This window comes from Budorcas taxicolor, chromosome 10 (assembly GCF_023091745.1).
Source record: "Budorcas taxicolor isolate Tak-1 chromosome 10, Takin1.1, whole genome shotgun sequence".
Lineage (NCBI taxonomy): Eukaryota > Metazoa > Chordata > Mammalia > Artiodactyla > Bovidae > Budorcas > Budorcas taxicolor.
In genome coordinates this window covers 79,994,039-80,019,905 of record NC_068919.1, presented here as the reverse complement: position 1 = coordinate 80,019,905, position 25,867 = coordinate 79,994,039, and the positions used below count along the sequence as shown (strand labels likewise).

The 25,867-nt window shown below is 45.5% G+C and overlaps 1 protein-coding gene across 10 annotated transcripts in view; it reads left to right on the top strand.

The window, feature by feature from the left end:
* SLC8A3 (solute carrier family 8 member A3) overlaps positions 1-25,867 on the top strand; it is a 162,453-nt gene that overhangs the window by 134,318 nt on the left and 2,268 nt on the right. For 3 of the 10 annotated variants that reach the window (XM_052646314.1, XM_052646315.1, XM_052646313.1), the window contains 5 exons: positions 7,751-7,857; positions 15,738-15,755; positions 19,714-19,838; positions 20,545-20,644; positions 23,489-23,764. In XM_052646314.1, coding sequence (XP_052502274.1) covers positions 7,751-7,857; positions 15,738-15,755; positions 19,714-19,838; positions 20,545-20,644; positions 23,489-23,764 — 626 coding nt within the window. Of the gene's footprint in view, positions 1-7,750; positions 7,858-10,670; positions 10,775-15,737; positions 15,756-19,713; positions 19,839-20,544; positions 20,645-23,488; positions 23,765-25,867 lie in introns of all 10 variants that reach the window. The other 7 variants (XM_052646322.1, XM_052646316.1, XM_052646317.1 and 4 more) reach the window with 7 other exon arrangements.

Below are 25,867 nucleotides of genomic sequence, written 5' to 3'. Positions count from 1 at the left end.
GAGCCCAGACAGTCCCAAATGGACAGGATGCACATGAAGTCTTCAGACGTGGGTGTGCGCCCATCGACTTGCCCAGCAGTCCGGTCTTAATTGTCAGTGGAGACAGAACGCTTCTACATTTTGCCTAGGGGAAGCCACCCATACTTACAGGTTCTCTCTGCTCAGCCCAACTAGTCATAAGTATGTAAAAGCTGCACACAGCAGCAGGCTCATCAGAAGGGTCCAGCATAGATGCCAAAGCAGCAGAAATCCTGTGCATTCTCCTCCTTACACACCCAAACACCTTTCCCTCCCACTCTGTACCTCCCTGCCTGCTCATCCTCTCACCTATCTGGCCACTCCCCAGGCTGCAGAAAGTTATTCAGTGAAATCCATGTCTCTGCCTTCACCTGTCCCATGTTCTTGTTCGTTCAAGCATGTGTGTGGAACAGTCAGTCAGGCAAGAGTCTGCCAAGCAAGGCTGCCATGTATAGTTGTACAGCCTGTGCACTGCATAAAGACCCTTCTCTCCACACCAAGTTCAGCTGTCTGACATGACCTACTGCTCTGGAAGCTGGAGGAAGGAGCTTTCTTCTTGCCAAGCTGTGTATCTCCAAGGCTGTATCTTTTCTCGGTTTTGCATAAAGGCGCTGTGGAGCCTAGCAGTGGCTCTACATCAGGACAAAGTAGTTCAATTACAAAATAGACACTGCAAGACAGTTCCAAGAGATCGTCTGGCTCAGTTCCTGACTTCATAAAATTTTAAAAAGCCTTTCATATTAGTTGCTGTGAAACAATGTGTCATTAACTTAGAGATGTAACACAATACCTAAGTCACAATTCCATAGCTCAGAAGTCCAGGCATGGCATGGCTAAGTTCTCTGCTCAGGGTCTCCTGAGGCTGAAATCAATGTGCGGGTGGCTGGGCTCTTGTCTGGAAAACTCTGGGGAAGTGTCTGCTTCCAGCCTCATTCTGGAAGCTGGCAGAATCCAATTTCGTGTGGCTTTAGGTCTGGGGGCCCCCTTCCTTGCTGTCTGTCATCCAGAGACTAGTCTGCTCCTTGAGGCTGCTTGCTTTTCTGCCCATGGGATGCCTTCCATCATTAAGCAGCATGTTGTATCCTTCTTATGCTTCAAAGGGATTCATGCATGAAGTCTTCTGCCTTCCTTTTTCTTCAGCCAGAAGTGAAGCTTTCTGCTTTTAAGGAGTCTGGTGATTAGGTCAGACCCACCTAGATAATGCCCCTATTTTAAGGTAACATAACATATCACATAACATCATGAGGAGGTGATATCATATTCACAGGCTCCAGGAATTAGGGTAGGACATTGTTGAGGGGACATTGTATTTTATTTTTTGTTGAGGTATAATTGATATACATGTTGTGCTAAGATGGGACTTGTTTCTTTGTTTTAAACCTTTAATAAAAGCAAAAATAAAAAAGAATGCAGAAGAATACAATGCTGAAAACTTAGTATAAATGTGAATCTTACTAAATGTTCAAATCTGATATAATGCAAATTTTGTTCATGCTATTTTACATTTTTACCAACTTTGGTTTGTATATTTGCCATTAAGTATTGGCAACAAAATTCTTCAGATTCACATATTTTGGCTATATTGTTTCTAACAGATAAAGATTTATTTCCAGTTTAAGAGAAAAATGCTTATGGTTTGTGCATGATCAAGTATATTTGAAAGATTCAATAACTGCTTTCATCTAATAAGTTCTGGTTTTTCATAAAATGCTGGCATCCTCATTGAAAAATCTTTTCACATAGCTGATCATTTTGTTCTCAGAAAATGTATAAGGGATCATTGCAAAGTTCAGAATGATCCTTTTCTTTTACACAAAATTCCTCTAAAACAACTTGGTGACAGTAGACTAAAATTTACTCCAGAATATTTTCCTCAAAACAAAGTCAAACACAACAAAGACCATCACCTGAATGGATGGTCATCAGCAGTGGCCATCAGTAGTGGCTCCACATAAGATGGGGCATTTTAGGAATTCAACCTACCACAGTCTTGTCACCCACCCACATTTATTTTAAAAACCAAATCCTTGAGCCTTTCCCCCCACAAAGGCTCATGTGAATAAGCTCCTTGAGATAGCCGCCCATTTTGAGCAAACACTCGCAAGTAGTAAAATAATTTGTAAATTGATCAGAACTACCTTTTCTCATCACAACCTCTCTGGAACGTGCTGGTAGAATCTGAAACTGTCAGTGGTCTGTTGGAACTGGCTTTTACCAGTTCACAAGAGCTAATTGTTATGTGTTTAAACTTTTTGCAAGCTGGTTGTTCAAACTACTAGTACCCTAAAATTTACTATAGTGGCAGTATTTACACCATGGAAGACATCACCCCAAACCAAGGTTGCTGGTTTTTTTTCCCCTAATGAACAGGTTTACCAGCACACCACTGAGTGCTGATTTTTCTTTACAGGTCATCTCCTTGACCTCCTGTGGAATGTAGAATCCTTTCCACAGACCTTTTCATGCATGGTCATCATTCAACTTTTGAATACCACCAGAAATGGGGTGATCACTCCCTTTTATTTATTTATTTATTTTTCTTCTCTTTCTGATCACTCCCTTTTAAATCGGTTGATCTCATTGATGTAATGGTATATGGTAGAGTTGAAGTCTGCCTTCTGGCCAATGGCCTCGGTCCTTTGGACACACCACTTGTGATGGCCCCAGGACCATTTGGAGTGGGTGCCATCTCCTCCCCAAGCAGACACCTCTCCTCTGGATCCACATATCCAATCCTGATTAGAAGGTCAGTCTTTAGAGCCACACTGTTTGAGTTCAAATCCCAGCTCTGCCACTCATTTAACTGAGACCTTAGGCAAGTCTCTTAACTTGCCTGGGCCTCTAGTTCCTCATCTATAAAATGGCAATAAAAATAGTACATACCTACATGGGTTATGATGAAGACTAAGTAAATGAGATGATCTGTGTACCTTGCCTGGCATGTACCTACCTCATGGGTTTGTTGTGAAGATTGAATTATCTAATATACTAATTCTATAATTAATATAGAATTCTAGAATTCTAATCATTCTATCTAATATATAATTCTAATGAAGCGCCAAAAGAGGACAGTACCTGGCAGAAGTAAGACTATTAAATATTAGTCAATTAATTTGAAACATGATGTCTTCATCAACTAAGTCACCCTGTTCAGGGTGCACTCTAATTTGGCTCTCAAAATGTAGTGTCAAGGGACTTTCCTGACAGTCCAGTGGTTCTGCACTTCCATTGCAGGGGGCAGGTTCAATCCCTGGTCAGGAGCTATCCCGCATGCCACATGGTATGGCTGAAAAGCAAATTTAAGAAATTAAAAAAAAAAAAAAAGTAGTGTCAGAATGGACCTGATTCCAGCCTTTGCTGAAATGCTAGACTTCAATTTCAGCTCCACCTCCCTGACTGGCATTAGTTTTTGAGCAGCTACGTCCTTTTCCCTGAGTTTTTAGTAGAGTCAGAGAGACTTCCCCGAAAAGTCTTGGGGGCTGGATAAGCAGCATCCAAATACCCGGGTTACTTGTTAGAAATGCAGAATCTCAGGCCCCACCCCAGGCCTGCCTACTCAGAATCTGCATTTTAACAAGATTCCCAGGGGAAACATGCACACCGAAGTTTGAGAAGCGCTATTTTTGGGGACCTTATGACACACCGATTTTCAAGAGAAAACCAATGAGAGCATCTTAAGCCTTCTCATGAGACGAGAAGCTCTTCCCCCAGACCTCGGTAGGGGTGGGGGAATGTCAGTGTTGGGCTGTCAGGCTGTGTTGAAGGTGGGAGGGGCTTTTCTGCCATGGTTCAGAGCCAGAAACCTAGCAGAGGGAGATGGGGGCTGCTGGCACCAACTTGAGAGATAAAAAGGACTAAAAGAAGAACCCAGCACAGACGTGAGGCTTCTGAAAGCTCCCACAGAAAGGCTAACAGCTCTGTCCTACGGCCCTGGGTCAAGGAAGCTTTGTGAGTGTTAGCTGGCCTGGAGCGGCCAGGATAAATTTAGAGATGATGAAAAGGAACGCTTCTTGATGTGGTGAAGAGTCATTTAGTGGGAATCAGGAGGGAAGAGGTCACCAAGTCAGGGATTCTTTAGAGATTATTTCCAGCAAGGGAGGGCCGAAGGGTTAAGAAGCCACCTACTCACATTGCAAAGCAGAGTCAGATCCCTTTATTACCTGCCTATGCTGCCTGAATTTAAATGGGAGGATTCTGTGCTTCTTTGCTGTGGCCGTAGCTTGGGAATGGCACCCAGAGTTTACCCACCTGCTTGTACGAAATAAGCTCCAGGAGTAATAAGGGACACATGCTAAAACCTCAACCTAGGTGACTCTGGGCAAGTTACTTAACCTCTTTGGGCATCTGTTTTTCATCTTTAGAGTGGAAGGAATATCACCTATGTTACACGGCTAAAGTAAGGATGAAGTGAGAATGTTCTTATGGCACTGAATGAGATGAAATGTATATGTTAGATTCCTTCCTTGTGTAAAGTGAGATTCACAAGGTCCTGATTTGGAATTGGGTTTCCTCATACAAAAGAATGTTCTGAGAAGGCCAGCGAGGCAGCCCAGAAATATGTTTCCTAATCCTTTCCCGGTTGCCGGTGGGCGAGGCCGTGGGGGCATCTTTTCAAGCAGCATAATCAGTCTTAGCTGGGAATGCTGCCTCCTTTGGCACCTCCCTCTGCAGAAGGCTCGGAGGAAAGACAGGCGCAGACTTACTGGCTCTGAAAGCATGACTGGCTTTTAGGAACAGCTGCTCAGGATAATCTGACCCCATGACCATTTAGTATCTGCCACTGAGTGGAAGGGAAGGTCCCCTGGAGAAGGGACTGGCAGCCCACTCCAGTATTCTTGCCTGGATCCTTCCATGGACAGAGGAGCCTTGTCCTTTTGAGGCCACATACACATTCCTTCCTTGAGGGGCCATATTACCTCCTTGGGTCTCTTTCCTCCCCACCATGCCCACCCCTCCACCCTGGGTCACTTTCTATCATGTCCTATAGGCTATAGTATGAATTTTGTATTTATTCCAACTAAGGAGGCATGATAAGACCTGGATTTTATTTTTAATAGATAACCCTGTTGTCATGCAGGGAAGGAATTGAAGGAGGATGGCAAAGTCAGGAGCAGGAAAACCTCTTAGGAAGCTATTGTAAAGTCCAGGGGACAGGTAATGTTGTTTTGATCTAGGTCTTGATAGCAGAGGGAAAATGGTGATAAATTAAATGTTTTAGGGTCAGAGGCGGGCATCAGGCAGGGGCTGTCAATGGGAAGGGATGAGGTGAAGGGAAGGAATCAGGTGATTCTGGATTTAAATAGATGATGGTTCCATTGACTGAAGTGGAGAAAAAACAAGTTTAGAAAGAGAAATCAAGACCCGGCTGGTGACCCTTAATAAATGTAAATGTTCGTCTGGCCTCATTTGTGGCTTAAGCAGAACTGAGAACTTTCTCAATTTTCTCCAGGCCAGATAATGTCTTAAGCCCAAGCAGATGTGGTACCTTCCCCACAAGCAATCTCAGGGAGGGAGTCTTACTTACATCCTGCCTCCTCCCCTGTGACACCTTCCAACTAGAGGTTCCTCCTTGCTCGGCCAAATTTCTTTTGCCACTGCTTGTTGTCTGGCCTCATTTCTCTGTCTTCAACTAAGTTGTCAATGGCTTCTCTCATTCTGTTTATCCATTCACTGAAAATCAAACAAGCACAAGGCAGGCTGTGTTCCTGACATGTGGTCTGTCCAGCCCACAACTTGTCACTGGCAGGGACACAAAGCCAGATTGGGGGAGAATATGAGAGTCACTCTCCATGCGACTTGAACATTCCAAGCCCCTCTAAGAACCCATCTGGCAGTTATGATCCTGTTCTGTCCAATTCCTTCTTGACCTGACTTCTATTTCCAGCCGGTGCTACCTCTTGGGTCACCATTTCTATTTCTTGACTTCCCTTTTATCCTCTGATTCAATAACTGGAGATGAGATTTCTTTACATATTACTCTTGATGCACCAAACTGGGGTTATATTACTCTTAGTAATGATAGTGGCTATTTATTAAGCATTTACTAGGGAATGCACAACCTGCCAAGTGCTTCGCATGCATTATCTCAGTTAGGAACGCTGTGAAGAGGTATTAGTATTCCACTTTACAAAGGAGACTTGGCAAGCTCTAGCAAGTCGCCTGAGGTCACCCAGCTAACTGAGAGGTGGGGCGGGGTTTGACCCCAGGTCACCATCTCTGATACAAACCCACTGCCCTGGAGGAGAGAAGGCCAAAGTATTGTGGCCTTTCAGTGACCCCAGTGGGTGAGTCCTGCACTCTCTGGTGACCAGCCAGGTTAATCTGTGACTGGGGTGGGTGTGACAAGTGATGAGGGTTTGGAGCCTGTTTTTGAAGCAGTGGGGTGGCAGCGGCATTCACTTCATGAGCAATGGACCGGCATCTGGTTCTACAAGATCGACAGTGTGGCCGGTGGAAGCTCTGTAGACATCCAGAGTTCTAACAGTGACTTGGGAAAGCACAGGAGAGAAGAGAGTTTGTTCCAAGTCACAATGTAGCCATATTCCTACTTTATGCTAAATAATAAAGGGTGAAGCTGAAGGCCTCCGTCTCCCCCACAAAGCAGGCCTCGGGGCACCCGAGTGGGAAAGGGCAATGCCCTGGGGCAGCTGAGCAGGGCTCCTATGTGGCCCCTTCTCTCCCACCGCTGAGGGGAGACTCAGCTCCATGCCCACCCTTATCCCACAGTGTCTCTCCCCCTTAGTATCTGGGGTCTGATCTGGAAACATCCCCCAAGTCAAGCACAGCCTGGGAGAGGCTCAGGACCTCCTCTGTTTTTGAAGCTCCTGGTAATATGTATTTTTTAAAGTAAAAAAATATGCAAAACAGGGCTCCTGAAATTGGTTTTTGTTTTTCAATGTTTAACAGAACAACTACTTTTAGCACAAAAACAACTTAATTGCACTCATCACAAGATTGCTGTAGGATTTATGAATTAATCGTAATTCAGAGAGTCAGAATTCCTGTGATCCAGTCAGTGTGTTCCTCTGACAACAGAAGCTCATTTGCAGATCTGATCAGTAGTGTTTGACAACTGCTGTGAATTACCAGAAGGTGTGACTTGAGCCAAACGGCCCTCCAGGTTTCCCTGTGATAGTCACAAACACAGAGAAAGGGACTGGTTCCAGGCAAAACTCCCACGGGCCAGCAACATCCCCCCACACACTGCCCTTTCTGCCCTTTCTATAAAATAAACCTTTCAAGTCAGTATCAGCTGATTTCAAAAGAAAAAAAAAATTTTTTTTTTTAGTTCTCTCTTGCTCTAAAAGCAAGACAGAATAAGGAAGGAAATGCTTTAGAAGAACCTAAATGTCTGAGCCTTTATACGTATATTTCACAGCTCTCACGTTTGCCCTGGGATGATGTTAGTGTTATTCGGCCTGTTTGTGTAGCAGTGAAATTATTCGTCCAAGGTCACATAGCGTACACAGGATTAGAACCTAGATCCTTTAACTGCAAAGCCTGAGCGTCTTCCAGTCTAATAATGCCATGAAGCCACTCAAAGCCTGGGAGGAGTCTGGTGGGGCTGGAAGGCGTTCTGGGGCGACCACTCTCCTCTGTGCTCCTATGGTGTTGGGGCAGATTTTTGGCCCTTCTGGATCTTTTCCCTGTTTCTTTCTCCTCCCATTCCTTCCCTGCCTGGCTAGCCCCCCAGTCTACTCCTTGCTTATGATCCTTATTTTTCCATCCACAGCAAAGCAGTTCACATCAAGGTAATTGATGGTGAGGCGTATGAGAAAAACAAGAATTACTTCCTTGAGATGATGGTCCCCCGCATGGTGGATATGAGTTGTCAGAAAGGTGTAGTACCCTGTCCTGCACACTAACGTTAACACCCTCCTCTCCCCTTGTTTCCCCCTTTCTCCTACCCATTTGTCGCCTTCTCTTTCCCCGTCTTCTCCCTCTCCGGTTCACTGTCCCTGTTTCCTTTCTCGTCCTCTCTTTCCCTCTCTCTCTCTCCTCTCTCTGCATACAGCTCTGTCCTAACACCTGCCAGCCTGTCACATGGTATCATAAGAGGGATGCTCAAGAGCCAGTGGTAACTTTTGTGGGATGAGGAAATGGATATGGGAAAAAAATTGAGAGAGAGCAAGCACCAGCCACAGCCCCGAGAGTATCATACACGAAGCTCTCTGCTTCTCCCAAGTGATTTAGGATGCAAGGAAGGAAAAGATAGCGCAGCTCCAGGCAGAAGGGCAGCCCTGGAACACCAGCTCAGCTCTTAGCCAAGGTCCACAGGGCAGCTCTTCTCAGGGCTAAGCTGATAGTCCCTGGGTACGAACGATCAATATATTTGGATTTGGGTTCTATTTGTGGTTCATCCATTCCTCAAGGCATGCTCCTACGGTGAGAGCTGCTTAACTGCCATATCCCTGCAAGCAAGGGTATTTTTCTCTCCCTGACCTTGATTGAGCTCAAAGTACAGGTATGAGTTCTAGGTCTAGATCAAAGACCTGCCTATCATACTCTGCTTTCCCTGTGAAGGGCATCTAGGTGTGAAGGCAGTTATAAGATGGGAGGGAGGATTCTGACCTGAGGGGAGGCTCCCCCAAGAAGTCACAGGACTTCTCAGAGTGGGCGGAGCTTCTGCTTCGACTTAAATGGCCCCATACACCCCAGCCTCCAAGAGACAAGACAGAAAATCCTTTTTTCGGATGGATCATACTGTGCAGGAGGGCAGAGCCATCAATCGGGTCCCTCCAGACCGTGCCCAGGGTCACAGAGCAAGCACCCCCTTCCCATCCCCCAGCAGAGTCGCTGCAGTGGAAAAACAGGCTGGGCTTACATCCTGTACACAGCCCTAGGGTACCACATCTAGGGTGAGAGAGAGTCCCAGAAAATGCCTCTTGACAATTGGTGATATTTGTCTTTGGTGCACAGAGCAAGGTGTGGAAAGATGTCCAGAAAGTGCTCAAAAGGTCACACACAAGCACACACACACACACACACACACACACACACCCACAAATGCACAGCAAGTCCAGTGCCCAACAAAGCACCTTAGATCAGCCTAACACTGTATAGATGATAAAGCCGAGCCTGTCTTCAGAATGGAACAGGAACATCAGAGGTTCTAATGAAACTTTTTACACTATTGTTTGTTAGCACATTTTATCCTTTAGAGAGCATTTAGGTCCCAGGCAAAACAAACAAAATACAAGATAAAAAGCAGAAAATAACAATTAGGGCTCACTGTTAGGACTTCTTGACACCACTGTGGTTCCATGAAGGACCAGGAGAAGCCACACAGAGAGATTCAGGCCCACATGGCAACTTCTACAATAACAGTGGACCTGAACCAGCCTCAGGCCAGTCTGTGAAAGGGAGGGATTTTCTTGGAAACTTTGCTTTCCTGTATGATTTGGTTTTAATAGATACTATGCTTTGTTGGGGCTTCCCTTGTAGCTCAGATGGTAAAGAATCTGCCTGCAATGTGGGAGACCCCGGTTCAATCCCTGGGTCAGGAAGATTCCCCTAGAGAAGAGATAGGCTACCCAATCCAGTATTCTTGGGCTTCCCTGGTAGCTCAGATGGTAAGGAATCTGCCTGCAATGCGGAAGACCTGGGTTCAATCCCTAGGTTGGGAAGATCCCCTGGAGGAGGGCATGGCAACCACTCCAGTATTCTTGCCTGGAGAGTCCCTATGGACAGAGGAGCCTGGCAGGCTACTGCCTATAGGGTTGCAAAGAATCAGACATGACTGAGTGAGTAGCACATGCTTTGTTGAGATACCCAGAAATGAGCAGAAACCTCCATCACCGTGTCCCCTTGATGCCTAATAATCTGCATTTAAGGAAGCCAGCTTTGAGACACATCACCCCCATGTGACAGAGGTCCAAAGATGATTTAGAATTGATGATTTGTGGCATTTTCATCACACTTTTCAGGAATGCATCAGCTGTAACTTAAAGGAGTCCCACATCATATTGTGGTCAATACGTATTTATTTTACTTCCCACCACTAAAGCCCCTACAAGGTAAAGAATGAAGAAGATGATAGAATTCTGCCTTCCTTCTTTCCTTTCTCTTTCTCTCTGATTTCCCTGCCTCAAAAATACTTTCCTTTTAAGATTTTCTCTATGAGGCTCACATATGAAGTGGGTATAGACCCAAGGAAGGGAAACAAGCCCCTAGCTAGATACTGTTGACATTCTCTGTTGTAGAAGAGCCCTGGGCCACCCCCATAGGCCAGCAGTTCACCTACTCCCCAAAGAAATGCCAGTTACCATGTGACACCCAATGGAATGTGCTGCCCAACTCACTTTGTACTAACCATCAGCAGGATCGAAAATGACTCCTCCCCACCATCAACCCCCTTTTTCCTTCCCATTTCCCTCCCATCCTCATGGATCCCTTCCTTTGCCCACTTTCCCTTGCCTTCTGACTCCCTTTCCCTCTCACTCATAAGGACAACTCTGACCAAGGAGAAAAGAAAAGCTAAGACCTTTTTTGACATAAGAACAATATAATCCACTGAGTCCTGTCAAAAGCCACCATGGCGGGACTGGGCTGCATGTGCCAAGAGTGATGGGGAATGATTTTAAAGGCTGTGCTCCGGGTGACCAACCAACCTACCGACCCAGTCGACACTTTCTCTCTTGTTGTCCCTACAGGAAAACCGTAAGGGTTAAAATAGTAGATGAGGAGGAATACGAAAGGCAAGAGAATTTCTTCATTGTCCTTGGTGAACCGAAATGGATGGAACGTGGAATATCAGGTGTGAGATTCTTTAAAAAACAACAACAACAGCAACAAAAAACCAAAAAATGAACAAACAAAATAAAACAAAAAGAAAAAAATTTAAACAAGCTGTAAAGCAACAAGAACAAAAAGCAACTATATTTTTTTTCTCCCCTCCCCCCCTTTTTTCTTTTTCTTCCTTCCTCCTTTTGACCAATGGACTTTTTTTATTCTTTTCCCTCCTATATTCTCGCTCTCACCCTGTTTCGGTATCATCTCTGCCTTCTTAGCCTTAGCTTATTTCCAAGTCCTCCTGTTTCACCTCCTGGGCACAGTGCAGCCTCGACTCCTCATGACCCTGCTGAGTCACATCTGCCTTGTGTTCCAATTATCTGATTCCCAATGTCCCCTGCACTTCCTCTTCCACCGCCCACCCCTGCCCCATTTCCCACCCCACACAAAGTCACCTGTAAATGTGCCAACTCCTTGGTGGATGGGGAGGAGAAGATGAAAGGAATGCATGCGAGGCATGCCTGTGCCCCTTCCCTGCCTCCTCCTCCTTCTGCCCTCCTCTCTCTCTAGCCTGGATTGAATGGGGGAGGGGCTGGGGAGGGGGCTGGATCCCATGTTGCAATGACGCTTTGACAGCCTTCTGCTGCATCTCCCAACCTCCGTGGAGTGCTTGGCAGGTTTTTCACTTGCAGAGTGGCCCATGGGCCGCTTTGCCCTTCGTGGAGGTAAGTGTTTTATCTGGCTATTTCACAGTTGGGTAGAGCTAAACGTGGAAAGATATACCAGTTGTCAGAGGTCACACTTCTGGGAGCTCTCTGAGGGAAAGCTGGCTTCCAAGGTAGTCATGCAATCTGGAACCCTGAGCTGTTCATCCTTCCCTTGACTTCCCACCCCATCTCGTTCTACCTCTTGTCTAGCCCAAGGCGGGGTACTTTATTCTGACTGCTTTAGGGTAATGCAGTCCTGAAAGCAGAAAATTGAGTCTGCAAAAGTGAAGTGATTAACTCCAGATATGGAAATCACCTCAGCCAGAAGGCCCTGGAAAAAGACTGACATTGGGCCGGCCCCAAGTATGGCCTTTTGGGTTTTCCAATAGGAGGAACTCTCAATGGTGTGGTTGGTGTTGATCCTTGAGAAATAGATGTTGGACAGTTCACAGAAGGCAGCCTTGGCTTGGCGTCTGCAAATGAGAGCATTACCCAGGTCTTGAGATAACCCTCATCCCACACCAGAGACGTGGCCTCCTCTCCTCCTTTGCTCAGGACCTGCATCTTGGGATACCTGCCTAAGGGACTGATTATGTTGCAACCAAGGTAGATGTCAGGAAAGATTTCTTCCCTTGAATAAAATGATTGGAAGCTACACCTTTGCAAGTGTTGGAGTATATGTGGGTAAGAATGCTCTTGGGAAATGCCAAGAGGGGGTCATTTAGACTCCCCTTCAGGACACATGTGCTGCTGGGAGCCTCATGGAGGATAGAACAGCGAGATCTACTTGTTTGTCAAAAAAAGATGATGCTTCTGCCTCTACTTCACATGACAAACAACAGCATGAAGCCTTTCATTCAAGGACAGATCCAAGATATTCAGCCACTACATTCCTAAAGGCTTTTGCCCAGGTCTTCTGAGACATGAATGATTGCTCAGTTCCCCTTGTCCTCTGACCCTCTCTGCAGATCTGACTGTTTCTGTGCCCACACTGGTTTGGTCACACCTGGTGTTGGAGAAGCAGAAGCGCTCTCTGCTTTCTATTATTCATTCTCTTCTTGGCCACCTAATAAGATGTTGCCGTGAGCCTGATTCCCAAAGAGTGCTGGAAGAAAAGAGTAACTTCCGTTGCTTCCCAGACTGTGTTCCTGCCACCTGGACTAGTCTCAGAAATTGTCTCAGTATCTACCCTACCTCATTCCTATCTCCCTTCTGCATTTACTGCACATCGTCATGATTGGTTGGACGCAGCTGATACCTAAGGGCGTTATCAACTAGCCTCATCAATTTCCATAGTCCCTAGCTACTTATGTGCAAATGAAAGCTGGACAAAGGATCACACAGGATGGCTAGAAAGAAGGCAGTCTTCTCCAGACAAGAAGAGTGAGTTGCAAGTCCATCCATGACTTTATTCTACCAATGAAGAGACTTTTCTTTTCTGCCTCCCCAATAAAGACCATTCAACAGCAGGACAGAGAGTGACCTAAGATAAATCTTGTGATCTTCAAGAGACTTGACCAAACATGAATGCCTATGGCTACTCTTCATTTGAGGACCCCTTTTCACTGCAATAGATTCTCTGTCCAAGGAGATGTCAGCAGAGCCCTGATGGAGTCCAATCCTGGGGGAGGCAGTAGGAGAGAAGACAAGGATTTCATCAAGCTACCAGTGTGATATGCCCCTAGATCTTTTCCCAGTGACCAAGGTGGAAGTTGCCAATAGGAAAGGTGTCCATTTTCTGTCAGTTTCTATTATCTATAGGGTTTATTTTCAGTTTCTTCGGATTGTCCCATATTTTGGCATTAGACCACAAGGCAAGAGGTCATAAAACTCAATTGTGTAGACTCAGAACCAAATGAAACCCCATCCCGATGTCCAGAATGTCCTGCTGTTCTCCTAGTGAGAAACATCACAGTGGACATTGCTTTTCATTATCACTGCTGCATGGGAGAGGCTTAGGCATTCAGAAGAGCATAGCATAGTGGGTGCATGGTCAAAGTGACAATTGCATTACAAAAAAGTAAAATGCTGTATTTGAAATAAGAGATTCTATTCTTGGCAAACAAAACAGATTACAGAGGGGAGATTAAATCCTCCGGACAAACTAAGGGAGGGAATAAGAGGGGATGAACAGGACACACAGTTGCCCAGGAGTAGAGGAGGCATTGGAGTTTAGCAGTGGACAACTGAGAGCAACTCTGAGCAGTACAATCAAGGCTGTCAGGCCTGGGCCTGGACATTGGAAGCCTGTTTGTGCCTTCTTTGGCTCAGAGGTTAAAGCGTCTGCCTCCAATGCGGGAGACCTAGGTTCGATCCCTGGGTCGGGAAGATCCCCTGGAGAAGGAAATGGTAACCCACTCCAGTATTCTTGCCTGGAAAATTCCATGGACAGAGAAGCCTGGTAGGCTACAGTCCACAGGGTCGAAAGAGTCGGACATGACTGAGCAACTTCACTTCATTCACTTTGGGCTCCCTCTAACAAGTTGCTCAGATCCTTCCAAATACTCAGAGATGTGCTGTTTCCTGCTTGTCCCTGGGGTATCTGAGCAATCACCTGACCCTGGGGGATCAACACAGGGAAAAGTTCAGCTCCAGCTTCTCTCATCAGCCACAGCAGGAAAAATACCCTGGAGGGATCCTGTCACTCAGTGTGTCTACCTGGATCTCACTGATCCATCCATAACTGTTCAGTGGAAAGCCTCAGGTTCATATAGACATGACCAAGAAACAGTGCCCAGCTGACTGAAAGTCCTCTCATTGTGCTAGAGATGATCCTGGTGCTGGGAGGGATGTCTCAGTGAAAACCAGAGCAGCAGGGACTTTTCTGGAAGAGCTGCCCTTTGTCTGGCCTACCTGGGTACACTGATTTGTTTGGGTCTCTACTCTTCTTTTCTTTTTTTTCTACTCTCCACCAGAACTTGGGGGCCAGGAGAGGCTCTTCTGTGAAGATCCATAGGAGGAGTAGAATGAGCAGGCTGTCTTGCTATCTGTCCATCTCTCATCTCAGTGTAGTACAAAGATCCACTGATCCATTGCCCCTTAGAATTCCATATGGGAGAAACCAGAAAAAGTCAACTGCTATTCTCCCTGATTATGTACCATAAAGATTCTGTATCCATATGTGTTTTCAGTGGCTGTGAATACGGAATTACAGACTGAGCTGTGTTCTTAGAGATTTTTAGAAGAAACAATTTACAGACACCTTGCCCTGCCCCCTGCCTCACTTATTCCTCATCAATCCCCATCAGTCACCAGCTGCACCAGGAGTATGTAGCAGGATATTCCCAGGCTTTTATTTGACAAGAGACAGGGAGGGAGGTGCTGTACTAAGACACCATCAAAGTGAAAATGTGGTATGTTACAAGAATTTCTTTTATCTTGAAATCTAGGAGAGGTTAGCGTAAGTGAAAACTCAGGGGCTAGGAAAGACCTGTGCTGGGTATATCTTTAACTCAGCTTACCAGACCATTTAAGGACCTTGCATTTGTCATCTCCCATCTGTCAGTAGCTTTCGGTATGACAGTCTCTCTGGTCCAGAGTATCTAGACTCTGACTTAGCCTGTCCTTTCTGAAACAAAACACCATTCAGTGATGCAGCCCCACAGGATCTGTGAAAAATACAATTGCTGAAATAGGTGGCAAATGGCAAACCTCTACTGAACATCTACCCATTGCAATGACTTTGCAGTTGGCTTCACAGTGACTTTGCACAGTAGATAGAGTCGATGCAAAATGGGAGGAGGCCATGGCCTCCAACCTCCAGCCTTTCTCTATAAAATGATACACTGTTCAAGGAAAACATTTTGCAGGATTTATCTTTTCACGAGGTTATCCTTTTAGGGATACTCAAAGCTCTGGTAGGGTTGCAACCTATACAGTTTGAAGATAACTGGATTCTCACTCCTTTACAGAATGGATGTGATAACCTGATCCTTTAGAAGATCACGAATGGCCAATTCTGTCTCTGCTCCACCTACTTAGTTCCCCCCATCCTCATTCCTCTATCCATAGCCCTCAGGGTTGTAGAGAAGTTGTGGGGGAAACTTGCAGCTGCAAGGCCCTGGTGCCCAGTGCTCTCTCCAATAGTTCACACCTCTTGCTGCGGCTGCTGCGCATGCTCCAATTGCTGCCTTTTGCATGTGGCCACAGTGCTCTCACCTACTAAGCTCACTGCTTTTCTTGCGCTACTGCAGCCGCAAAACCTGGGGACACTTTCCAGATGGGACCTTAATGCTCTTTCCTTTTCTTTCTTCCCTTTGTCTGGTACCCATTTGCAAACAGCGCTCCTGTTATCGCCAGGTAAGAGGTGTCTTCCCTCCATCCCTTTTTCTGCTTCTTGCCAGTGCCATTATTTACTTTAAGACCAATATCCTTTGCTTTATTTACTAGGAGCTGTGGGCTTAAGTTCTCTTAAGGACCAGGAGATGTATTTCCCTACTGCAAGTGATTGTGAGGAGGTAGACAATTCCTTGAGCACCATTTCAGTGGATGTGGGTAAAGGCGTAGTTGGTCCTCTCTGAGACCAGGAAAAGAACTGAAACTTACTGAAAAAATGGAGGGAGGTCATACACTTCTCCTGAGTCTTAATTCCTCCATCATCTCATGTTGTGGGGCAAGAGAGGATGAGAGTCAGAGCTGACTCTCCTAATAGGATCATGATGGGATGAGAAAGCAAATACTTCAATCTGGATGGGGTCTGGGGAGAAATAATCAGGAGCTTCTGTGAGAACATGAAAAGTAGTTTTTAAGGAATCTGGAATTTTATTGATCCTGAAGATCTTCCATCTCATCACAGCAGAGACATAAATTTCTAGAACTTTGGTTCATTTGTCATTGATCTTTGAAATCACATGTGCCATGAATGACAAGAAGAATTAGAATATTATGTGGTGAGGGGGCAATTATTTGATTGGATATAGAAATTTGGCAGAATTTATATTGGGGATATTCTCACACAGAATCTAGAGCCTGTCATAGGGAATGTACCAAATATGCTTGCATCCGTGTAATCAAATCACAGACAATATCCAACTTTGTGAGTAGTTAGGAAGGCATTGCTGGCATATGGGCAATACCGTAACTCTTGGTGCAGACAAAGCGAGCTATACAAGGTGTCCCAATATATGCTAAAATAACATTTTACATTTCATCAGTCCTTTGAACATATAAAAATTGTAAGGTCATTTAAGATGCAAAACATCTTTCAGAATTCACTGATAGTCGCCATAGGCTGTACACTGAGTTTGAGAAAGGGGCAGGTTACATACTAAGGACATTGATCTCCTTGGAGTCATAAACTGGAAAAAAAAAAAAAAAGTAGATAAACCCCTACATTTTCCCTTTCTGGAAAGAACCACTTCAGCTTCCTTAGTTTCTTGCTTCCTCTTATATCAATAAGATAATGACTACCTCCAACCCCATATATTCCACTCTTCTCCCAGGTTTTAATGTCAAAGCACTGGGTGCTCCTTCTCCAGTTAGCTCATCTTCTCGCCTGAGAAGGCATTCAGGCTTTTTTGTCCCAACTCTTGCCTCTACCCACTACCAGCCACACATACATATGCTCAAAACAGAGATTGTGATTTAATTTAAGCTTCATTATACTTTTAACACATTGGCACAGATACCAGTAGACACTAAAACAGGAAGAAAAAAAAAGGTGTCATTTCCTAGATCTTTCAATCTGTAAACCTTCAATTTAGGAGCCCTTGGCTAGACTTTAAATTCACTGGAAATCTCAACTCCTTGTTTGGATTTTTCCAGGTGGCCACGAAAACGTGATTCACAATGCCTCGTGATAAATGGAGAGAAAATGTGTTCAATCTGAGCTATGCCTCCAAGCTCAGGGACCTGACTACACTGCCCCATTTCTTTCTGAGAATGTCTGTAAAACATTCATGGCAATCTATTCCAGTCTGGCCTGGCAAGCTCTTCTCTCTTCCAATATTTGTTTAATCTTCCATCCTATTAATAGGTTCATTCTCTCTTTTCCCCCTTCCTCCTCCTTTTTCTAGATCTCAGTGTTTGTTTAGTCAGTCTGAATATCAAAGTCACCTGTCATTTATTTTCTACACTCAAAATTGAGAGGTTACATTAACAAGTGATCAGAATAATTATGATCTTTAAGGTTTGAGACTTCTCACCTTCTCAAGAAAGTAGCTTAATTTGAATGTAAAGAAATGATCATTGCAGAAGTAAGGCAGGAATTACTACCAAACCAAGATACTAAATCAGAATTGATTTAAAAGCATGTGAATCAATCATTAACAGATATATATATATATATATATATATATATATGGGGAGAGAGAGAGAGAGAGAGAACCTCTGTGGGGCTGTGGGAGATCCAAAGATAGAGGATTGGTTATTTGTCACAGTGATTTCTGCAGAGAGCTAGATGGAAAAACTGACTGTCACCACAGGGTTGGACAGGTCAGTAGCTAGATCAATATCCTGCCAGATGGATACAGTGCTAGATTGATAGCTAGACAAGGGGTTAGACAGGTACATTTATAAGTCACTGGAGAGCTTATTATGTTGGGATAAAGTTCTTGTGGCACATGCAGAGTATGACATGGGGGAAATGGGGAGGGAGGAGTGGAATAATACTGTCTCTACTAGGATATGCATTGTAATATGGTCCCAAAGACCACAAGTAGAGGAAAAGAATGCCCATGTTTTTTAAAGAATCCACATATATACGTTTTTACAAAGGCTTTTATTCAGAGTGGCTTGCAGTCTAGCTTCTAGGATCACTGACTTCATAGCCAGACTTATTTTCAGAATTACCTAATAAGAGGCTCATATGGACTAAATAAAGTCAGGCTGCAAGAGGGTATATGCTTAGAAATGTACAGGAGGATGCTGATCCATGAGAAGTAACTGTTTCCAAGAGTGGTCACCAACACTAGCGGGAGGACAGCACCACGGACAGCTCCCCAACATTCTGGGATTGCCTTCTGCCTTTGGAGCCAGAAGCACTGAGTAAAACAGCCAGCCCAGGAATCCACTGCACACTCTCTTACCAGTCTTCATTCAAAACAGCTTTAAAAATTCTTATATAAAACAGACCCTCTGCCTGGTTTACAGTCTTTCCAGTAAATTATTTTCCTTGCAACTTTAAGAGCTCAAGTCTCACCCCTCACCATGCTTCACCAATCCCCAAGATAGAGAGAAAAGAAGACCTTCTTGTCCTCTGACCCGTTTTGTCCTTGAGATTACTCAAGGACTAGAAGACTCCCCTGGGAGATTCACTGTGTGGAATAAAAGCAATTAAAGAGCCAAATAAAAGAATTAATTGCATGTAAGAATGTGGACTCGGATGGAAAGATGTTTAAACGAGCTCTGAAAGAAACAGACTGCCAAGAGCAATTTTCTAATCAAAGGGAAATAAAAAGATTCAATCTCTGTTTCACTTTAATCCAGAAAACATGTCTTCATGGTGAAATGGTCTTAAAATGGGCTCACCAGCTGAAGTGGAAAAAAGTTGTAACTGTTCAACATGAGAAGGGATTGTAAATGAGTCAAGATACTGAGGGGCACACGGAATACCTCAGAAAGAAATAAAGGAAGAACTTTCTCTTTGTGTGTTTTTGAACAAGTATTTGTATTTCAGAAGAAATGTGCCTGGTTCCTTAAAAATCCTAGGGCTCTTTCATTTAGAAATCATGACATTTTGAGGGAAGCCGTCCAAGTTTCTCATTGTGAGGCTAATATTCACTAGTACGAAATGTAGATATTCCTGAAAACATCCTTTTTGTCCCTTATTGAAGTTACAGTCCTAAGAATGTTGGAGACAGATGTTAATGTGAGCCAGTGGACATTCCATTTGGTTGAAATGTGCTTCTGACCCCCAGGAACCTTTATATGAAGTAGTCATGCCAGTCATGCCCAACAGTTCAAAGCTGTTAAAGGTCAAGAGATTTGGCTTTTGTTTCCAGCTCTTCAATATCTCATCAAATGTTTTGGGGCTTCACTTGGTGCTGCTTCTCAGAAGGTCTTTGGGTCAGGTTCCCCCGCCCCAACCCAAGCCAGGTCTAAAAATGGAAAGAGGGATGTTAAGCTCAGAACGTGCAAGGAACCTTTTCATGGTCTGTTTAGCAGCTTATAGAAAGAGGCACTAACAAGCACATAAAATCCCCATCCTCAAGAGTTATTTCCTGTATGCCCATTGCCAATGCCTAATACTCCGAGCTTTATTTAGACTACCAGGGAATGGCAAATGTGCTAAAGCTCGTCTGGTTTTGTTTTGTTGCAGAGGTGACAGACAGGAAGCTGACTGTGGAAGAAGAAGAAGCCAAGAGGATAGCAGAAATGGGAAAGCCAATATTGGGTGAACACCCCAAACTAGAGGTCATCATCGAGGAGTCCTATGAGTTCAAGGTCAGGCCATAAGTGAGATGTAACTGAATAACAAAATAATGAGGTGGGAGGTAGAAGCCCTGGAGTTTTGTTCTAACGTCACCACTGAATACATAAAGTTGAAACTGCGCAAATCACTTACCCACCCCAGTCTCAGTTTTCCCATTTGTAACATGGAACAAACAGTTCTGGTCATTTGTAACTTAGGAACAGTGAGGAAGTATTACACGGCCTATGGAACAAATGAGCTATAATACCCCAAAAGTATCATCACTATTTAATTGTATTTTTAAAACAAAGATACTGAAATTCACTATCCCAGGTCTAGGTTTACTGATCCCTCGGTTGGGAAGATCCCCTGGAGAAGGAAATGGCAACCCACTCCAGTACTCTTCCTGGAGAATCCCATGGAGGGAGGAGCCTGGTAGGCTAGTAGTCCATGGGGTCGCAAAAAGTCAGACACGACTGGGCGACTTCACTTTCACTGTAGTGTTATTCTCTATTGTATTGCTTTAAATATCCAATGTCAGCAGTCACAACCCAAGAAGAGGACAGTGGAAGGACTATGCCAGAAGATGCCCCCCTGAGGCCATTTCATGCATAACTTACAGAACCCACGTGGAGCCCCCTGGAGCGCAGGGTATCTTTCATCCCCACGAAGTGCCGAATTCTTCAGTGGTTCTGAGCATTCTGACCTCATGGTTCCAAGTTTTAATCTCCCTGACAGACTACCGTGGACAAGCTGATTAGGAAGACAAACCTGGCCTTGGTCGTGGGGACCCATTCCTGGAGGGACCAGTTCATGGAGGCCATCACTGTCAGTGCAGGTAAGGGGGTCTCGGGATGGACACAGGCTTTGCTGGGAGGAGCAGGAAGCTCCAGAGAAGCAGGAACACAGACATGTCAGCAGCTCACTCATCTCAGGAAGGGCCTCAGCAGCCAGCCTTCCCGGCTCTTACCCTAGATGTTTGTCTTTTCACTGGGTCACTTTGGAAGACAAACATGGGGGTAACTAAAGGAGCATGGCTATCTCTGCTTCCAGACCCTGGTTCTGCTGTGTGAAGAGCTTCCCAGGTGGCGCTAGTGGTAAAGAATCTACCTGCCAATGCAAGAGACGCCAGAGACGTGGGTTCAACCCCTGGGTCAGGAAGATCCCCTGGAGAAGGAAATGGCAACCCACTCCAGTATTCCTCCATGAGAAATCTCATGGACAGAGGAGCCTGGTGGGCTACAGTCCAGGGGTCACAAAGAGCTGGATACGGTTGAGCACACATGCATGCTATGTGAACTCAGACAAGCTGTCCTCCCTGTGTCTCAGTTTTGTCACCCAAAAAAAGGAACTATTGCTACCTTTCTTTCTCAGCAAAGAGAGTAGAAAGCTACAGAGTCTGGTGCTAAATAGAAGCTTAAGACATTCTGGCTTTCATCATTCCATCATCTTGTTAAGGCAGTCCTCCTTTTCTGTAAAATGAGAGACTATTCTGATTTATAGATGTGTGGGTCTGAGGTTGGTAAAAACTTTGCATTGACTGACAGACCTCTGCTCTGGGTGATTCCAGATCGCTCCTTGGCACTTAGTGACAGGTTTCCTCAGTGGGCACCCATGGCACAGCCAGCATCCCAGAGGCCTACATGCAGGTTAGCATGGGAAGGGAGGGGTCTCATCACTCCCAGCAGCAGTGGGTCTCAGCACCACTGAGGCCTTCTGTGCTGCCCAGCACTCTGGGCCTTGTCTCTTTTCGTGAAGCTTTGTTGTCATAGCAACCCACTGGGTCGCATCCCTGAGGTCCCAGCACCACAGCCAAAGTACAGACAGGAAGAGAGGGCCACTGCCGCTGTGTTCACTGCCCCGCCTTTTCTATCACCTGCTTCCAGACGTCCCCTCTTATGACCTTACTCTGCCCCTAAAGAGACAATGAGTAGACTATCAGCCACATAATCGAATGCCCTCCTTTTTCAAATGAGAGAACCAACGTTCAGAAACAAAAAGGGATTGATGCCAGGTTCCAGATTCTCTTCATGGAAAAGATGCAGCTGGAGCCCAAGTGCCCTGAATCCTGCTTCCACAGGTCATGTTGGAACATGACAGAGCTTGCCTTTGACCGAGCTGCAGCACGTCCTATCCTCCTGGACAGCCGAGTGGGCAACTCTGCCCGAATTTCCTGGCAAGGACAAACCGGGAACAGCCCAGCTCCGTCCCACGGGATATTTGGAGAATGGCAAACCTGTATGCGAGTCAAGAAGCAAGTTAGAACTGGACATGGAACCAAGGACTGGTTCAAAATTGGGAAAGGAGTATGTCAAGGCTGTATATTGTCACCCTGCTTATTTAATTTATATGCAGAGTACATCATGCAAAATGCTGGATGAAGCACAAGCTGGAATCAAGATTGCTGGGAGAAATATCAGTAACCTCAGATATGCAGATGACACCACCCTTATGGCAGAAAGTGAAGAAGAACTAAAGAGCCTCTTGATGAAAGTGAAAGAGGAGAGTGAAAAAGCTGGCTTAAAACTCAACATTCAGAAAACAAAGATCATGGCATCTGGTCCCATCACTTCATGGCAAATAGATGGGGAAAAAGTGGAAACAGTGACAGATGTTTTTCCCTTGGTCTCCAAAATCACTGCAGATGGCAACTGCAGCCATGAAACTAAAAGACACTTGCTTCTTGGAAGGAAAGCTATGACCAACCTAGACAGCATATTAAAAAGCAGAGACACTGCTTTGTCAATAAAGGTCTGTATAGTCAAAATTATGGTTTTTCTAAGCAGTCAAATATGGATGTGAGTGTTGGGCCATAAAGAAGACTGAGTGCTAAAGAGCTGATGCTTTTGAACTGTGGTGTTGGAGAAGACTCTTGAGAGTCCCTCCTTGGACTGCAAGGAGATCCAACCAGTCAGTCCTAAAGGAAATAAACCCTGAATATTCATCGGAAGGACTGATACCAAAGATGAAACTCCAATACTTTGGCCACCTGATGCAAAGAGCAGATTCATTGGAAAAGACCCATCAGCTGGAAAAGATTGAAGGCAGAAGAAGAGGGTGACAGAGGATGAGATGGTTGGATGGCATCACCGACTCAATGGACATGAGTTTGAGCAAACTCCAGGAGATAGTGAAGGACAGGGAAGCCTGGCGTGCTGCAGTCCATGGGGTTGGACTTGAGTTAGTGGCTGAACAACAGCTGACTCACCAGAATGCCCACATGATCTGGAATGACAGGTGTCTCACTGTGGATGGATAATGACCAGAACCACGTGGTTATTGCAGTAGTCATGTCAGGAAAATTAGGAGCCCTGTGGGTGTCCAGTGAAGAGTGGGCTCACAGCTCCCGCTTTTCTTCACCTAAGCAACACCATGCCTTCTCCATCTCCCTCCCTCTCTCCCCCACTGCCCTGTCGTTTTCACACTCCCACATTCCGTCTCTTTCTCTTCTTCCTTACTCCTCTGTTCCCTCTCTCCCACTCTCTCACTCTCCCTGCATTCAAATTGACTAGTGGGGCATCCCCATGCGTTTTCTCTTTCCCTCCTGTTTTCAGGTGCCTGCACCAGCTGCCCAGGAGACAGCTGGCGTCTCTGTGCCGCCAGTGATGCTCCTGAGGTGGGTTGGACTTGACTTTCTCATGAATGAGGATCTGACCCCGCTGCCCGCTTTTCTTGCCTTCAGCAGGGGACGAGGATGAGGATGAGTCAGGCGAGGAGAGGCTGCCTTCCTGCTTTGACTACGTCATGCACTTCCTCACGGTCTTCTGGAAGGTGCTGTTTGCCTGCGTGCCCCCGACAGAGTACTGCCACGGCTGGGCCTGCTTCGTTGTCTCCATTCTCATCATCGGCATGCTCACCGCCATCATTGGGGACCTGGCCTCCCACTTCGGCTGCACCATTGGCCTCAAGGACTCGGTCACGGCTGTTATTTTTGTGGCATTCGGCACCTCAGTGCCAGGTGAGAGTGAGGGGGGCTTCGATTAACAAAGGGAATATTACCTGGTTCAAGTGAGCCCTCCGATTTGCCTCATTATCTTCCCTACGATCTCAGATCTGAGCTTAAGGTGCATGAAGGTCAACCCAAGGGACCCCTGCTTCCATTAAGAATGATCATTAACATTTCTTGAGCACTTCTGATGTGTCAGGTGGTATGTATGCTAAGCAGCTTACCTGTTTTAGCCCTGTAACCCTCACCCAAACCTTATTCAATAAGAAGAGTGATTATCCCCACTTGACAGATGAGGAAACTGAGGCCCAGAGAGGTTAAATCACTTGCTGAAGTCAGTGACCCACTTTCTTAACCTCCGCATCAGACGAATAGGCCATTTCCCTCTGGCTGCAGATTAGCCTGCTTGGAGATGTGCAAAAGAAAGGCCCACAAGCCTCCTCTGCTTAGGACACCTGTAAATACCAAGTGTCTTCCAGCAGGACGGGTGAAGGAAGCTTCACAGCCTCTTGTCCTTCATATGATGAATCACATTTTTTTTTCTCATAAACACCTAGAGATGAAAAGGAACAGATATGCCTTTATTCCTTCATTAGACAAATGTTTGCTGAGCCTGATAACAGTTTTGTGCTGGTTCCCGGGACAGTAATGGGAAACAAGACAGACACACTTCCCTCTCTACATGAAGTTCATAATGTAGTGAAGGAGACCACATTCAACTATGATCGTTCAAATCATCTCAATAAGTTTGATGACGAAAAAGTACAGGCGCTGAGCAAGCATGGAACAGGGGGACCTCGGCTGGGCTGGGAAGGCAAGCAGGGGTAAGCAGGTAGAGAGGGGCTACATTAGCCCAGGTTCCTTACTTAGTTCAGATGGGGTCTCCAGTGTGTCTGAACCCCAAATTCCTACCAAGGAGCTGGCCTCCCAGTTGTGGTAGAAAGACAGAGACAGCCCCTTCCTATGGAAAGGCTGAGCCAAATCTCATCAGACAGGACTTTGCTGACTGGAAACCCTTCTCGTGCCAAGAAAGCATATCCTTCTGGACAGTAACTGAGTCTGCATCACACTCTGGAGAAGCCACTTCCCCAGACCCCAGCACAGACCAGTGGAATTATTTGTACATTAATGATGCAAAAGATTTGGCTATCATGGGAATGCATGGAGTGGTAGGAAATTAAATGGATAATTGAGGGAAGGCTTTGTGAGAGAGATACCCTATGATTTACCTCTGTTCTCTGGGGCCTCAAGGAACTATCAGAGGGGAAGGAGCAGATATGGGCAAAAGGAATAAATGTGGGAAGAAGTTGCAGAGAATCAGAAGTTTAAAAAAAGAAGAAGCAAGGTCATAGGCAAGAAAAGGCAAGAGGTCTTCTTGGGGACAATATTGACAACGAGGAGGCAGGCTGGGCCAGGGAGAGCTTGGGGCTTGTCCAAGACCTTGCGGTGGGTGCAGAGAACAGCTTGCAGCATTAGGGGCTTGAAGGTGATGCTGTGGTCCACTCAGCTTAATTTGTGGCTTTGGCTGAAGCTGTTTGGATGTCGGGTAAAGCTATGGAAAGGGCTCTCAGAGGAAGGTTTTCAGGTCAAATCTCTTGCTAACTTACCTTGAGTAGATCCCTTGACGCTTACTTTTCCTAACTTGTCAAATAAAAGGATGGCCGGCCAGCTTCCAGTGCCTACAATCCATACCAACATCTAAAGTCAAACAGCCTTTGAGGCCCTGTGCTTTGTATGCTAACTGTGAATCCTGAGCCCTGTCATTCTTGAGCCCATGGATATCCCCATCATTAGTCCCTGCATCTCCCCATGTGTCCTCTGTCCCCATAAATCCAGCCCTTAGCACAATGCTAAGCCCACGGGCTCAATCACAGTCTGTTTGCAAAGTAAATATCCCACGTGACAGGGGCAATCAGGCATTTATTCTAAACAGCTTCTCTGGATGTCAGAGTTCCCTGGGAGATATTATGGGAAAGCAACACCCGCCCCTTACAGAAGTAGTAGTCAGAAGGGAACAATAAAAGCCACTCAGTAAATATCAGGACCAGAAGGACCCTTGAAAACCTTTCAGGCTCAGGCAGATTAGGAACAGAAAGCCCGGAGAAGTAAGGTGAC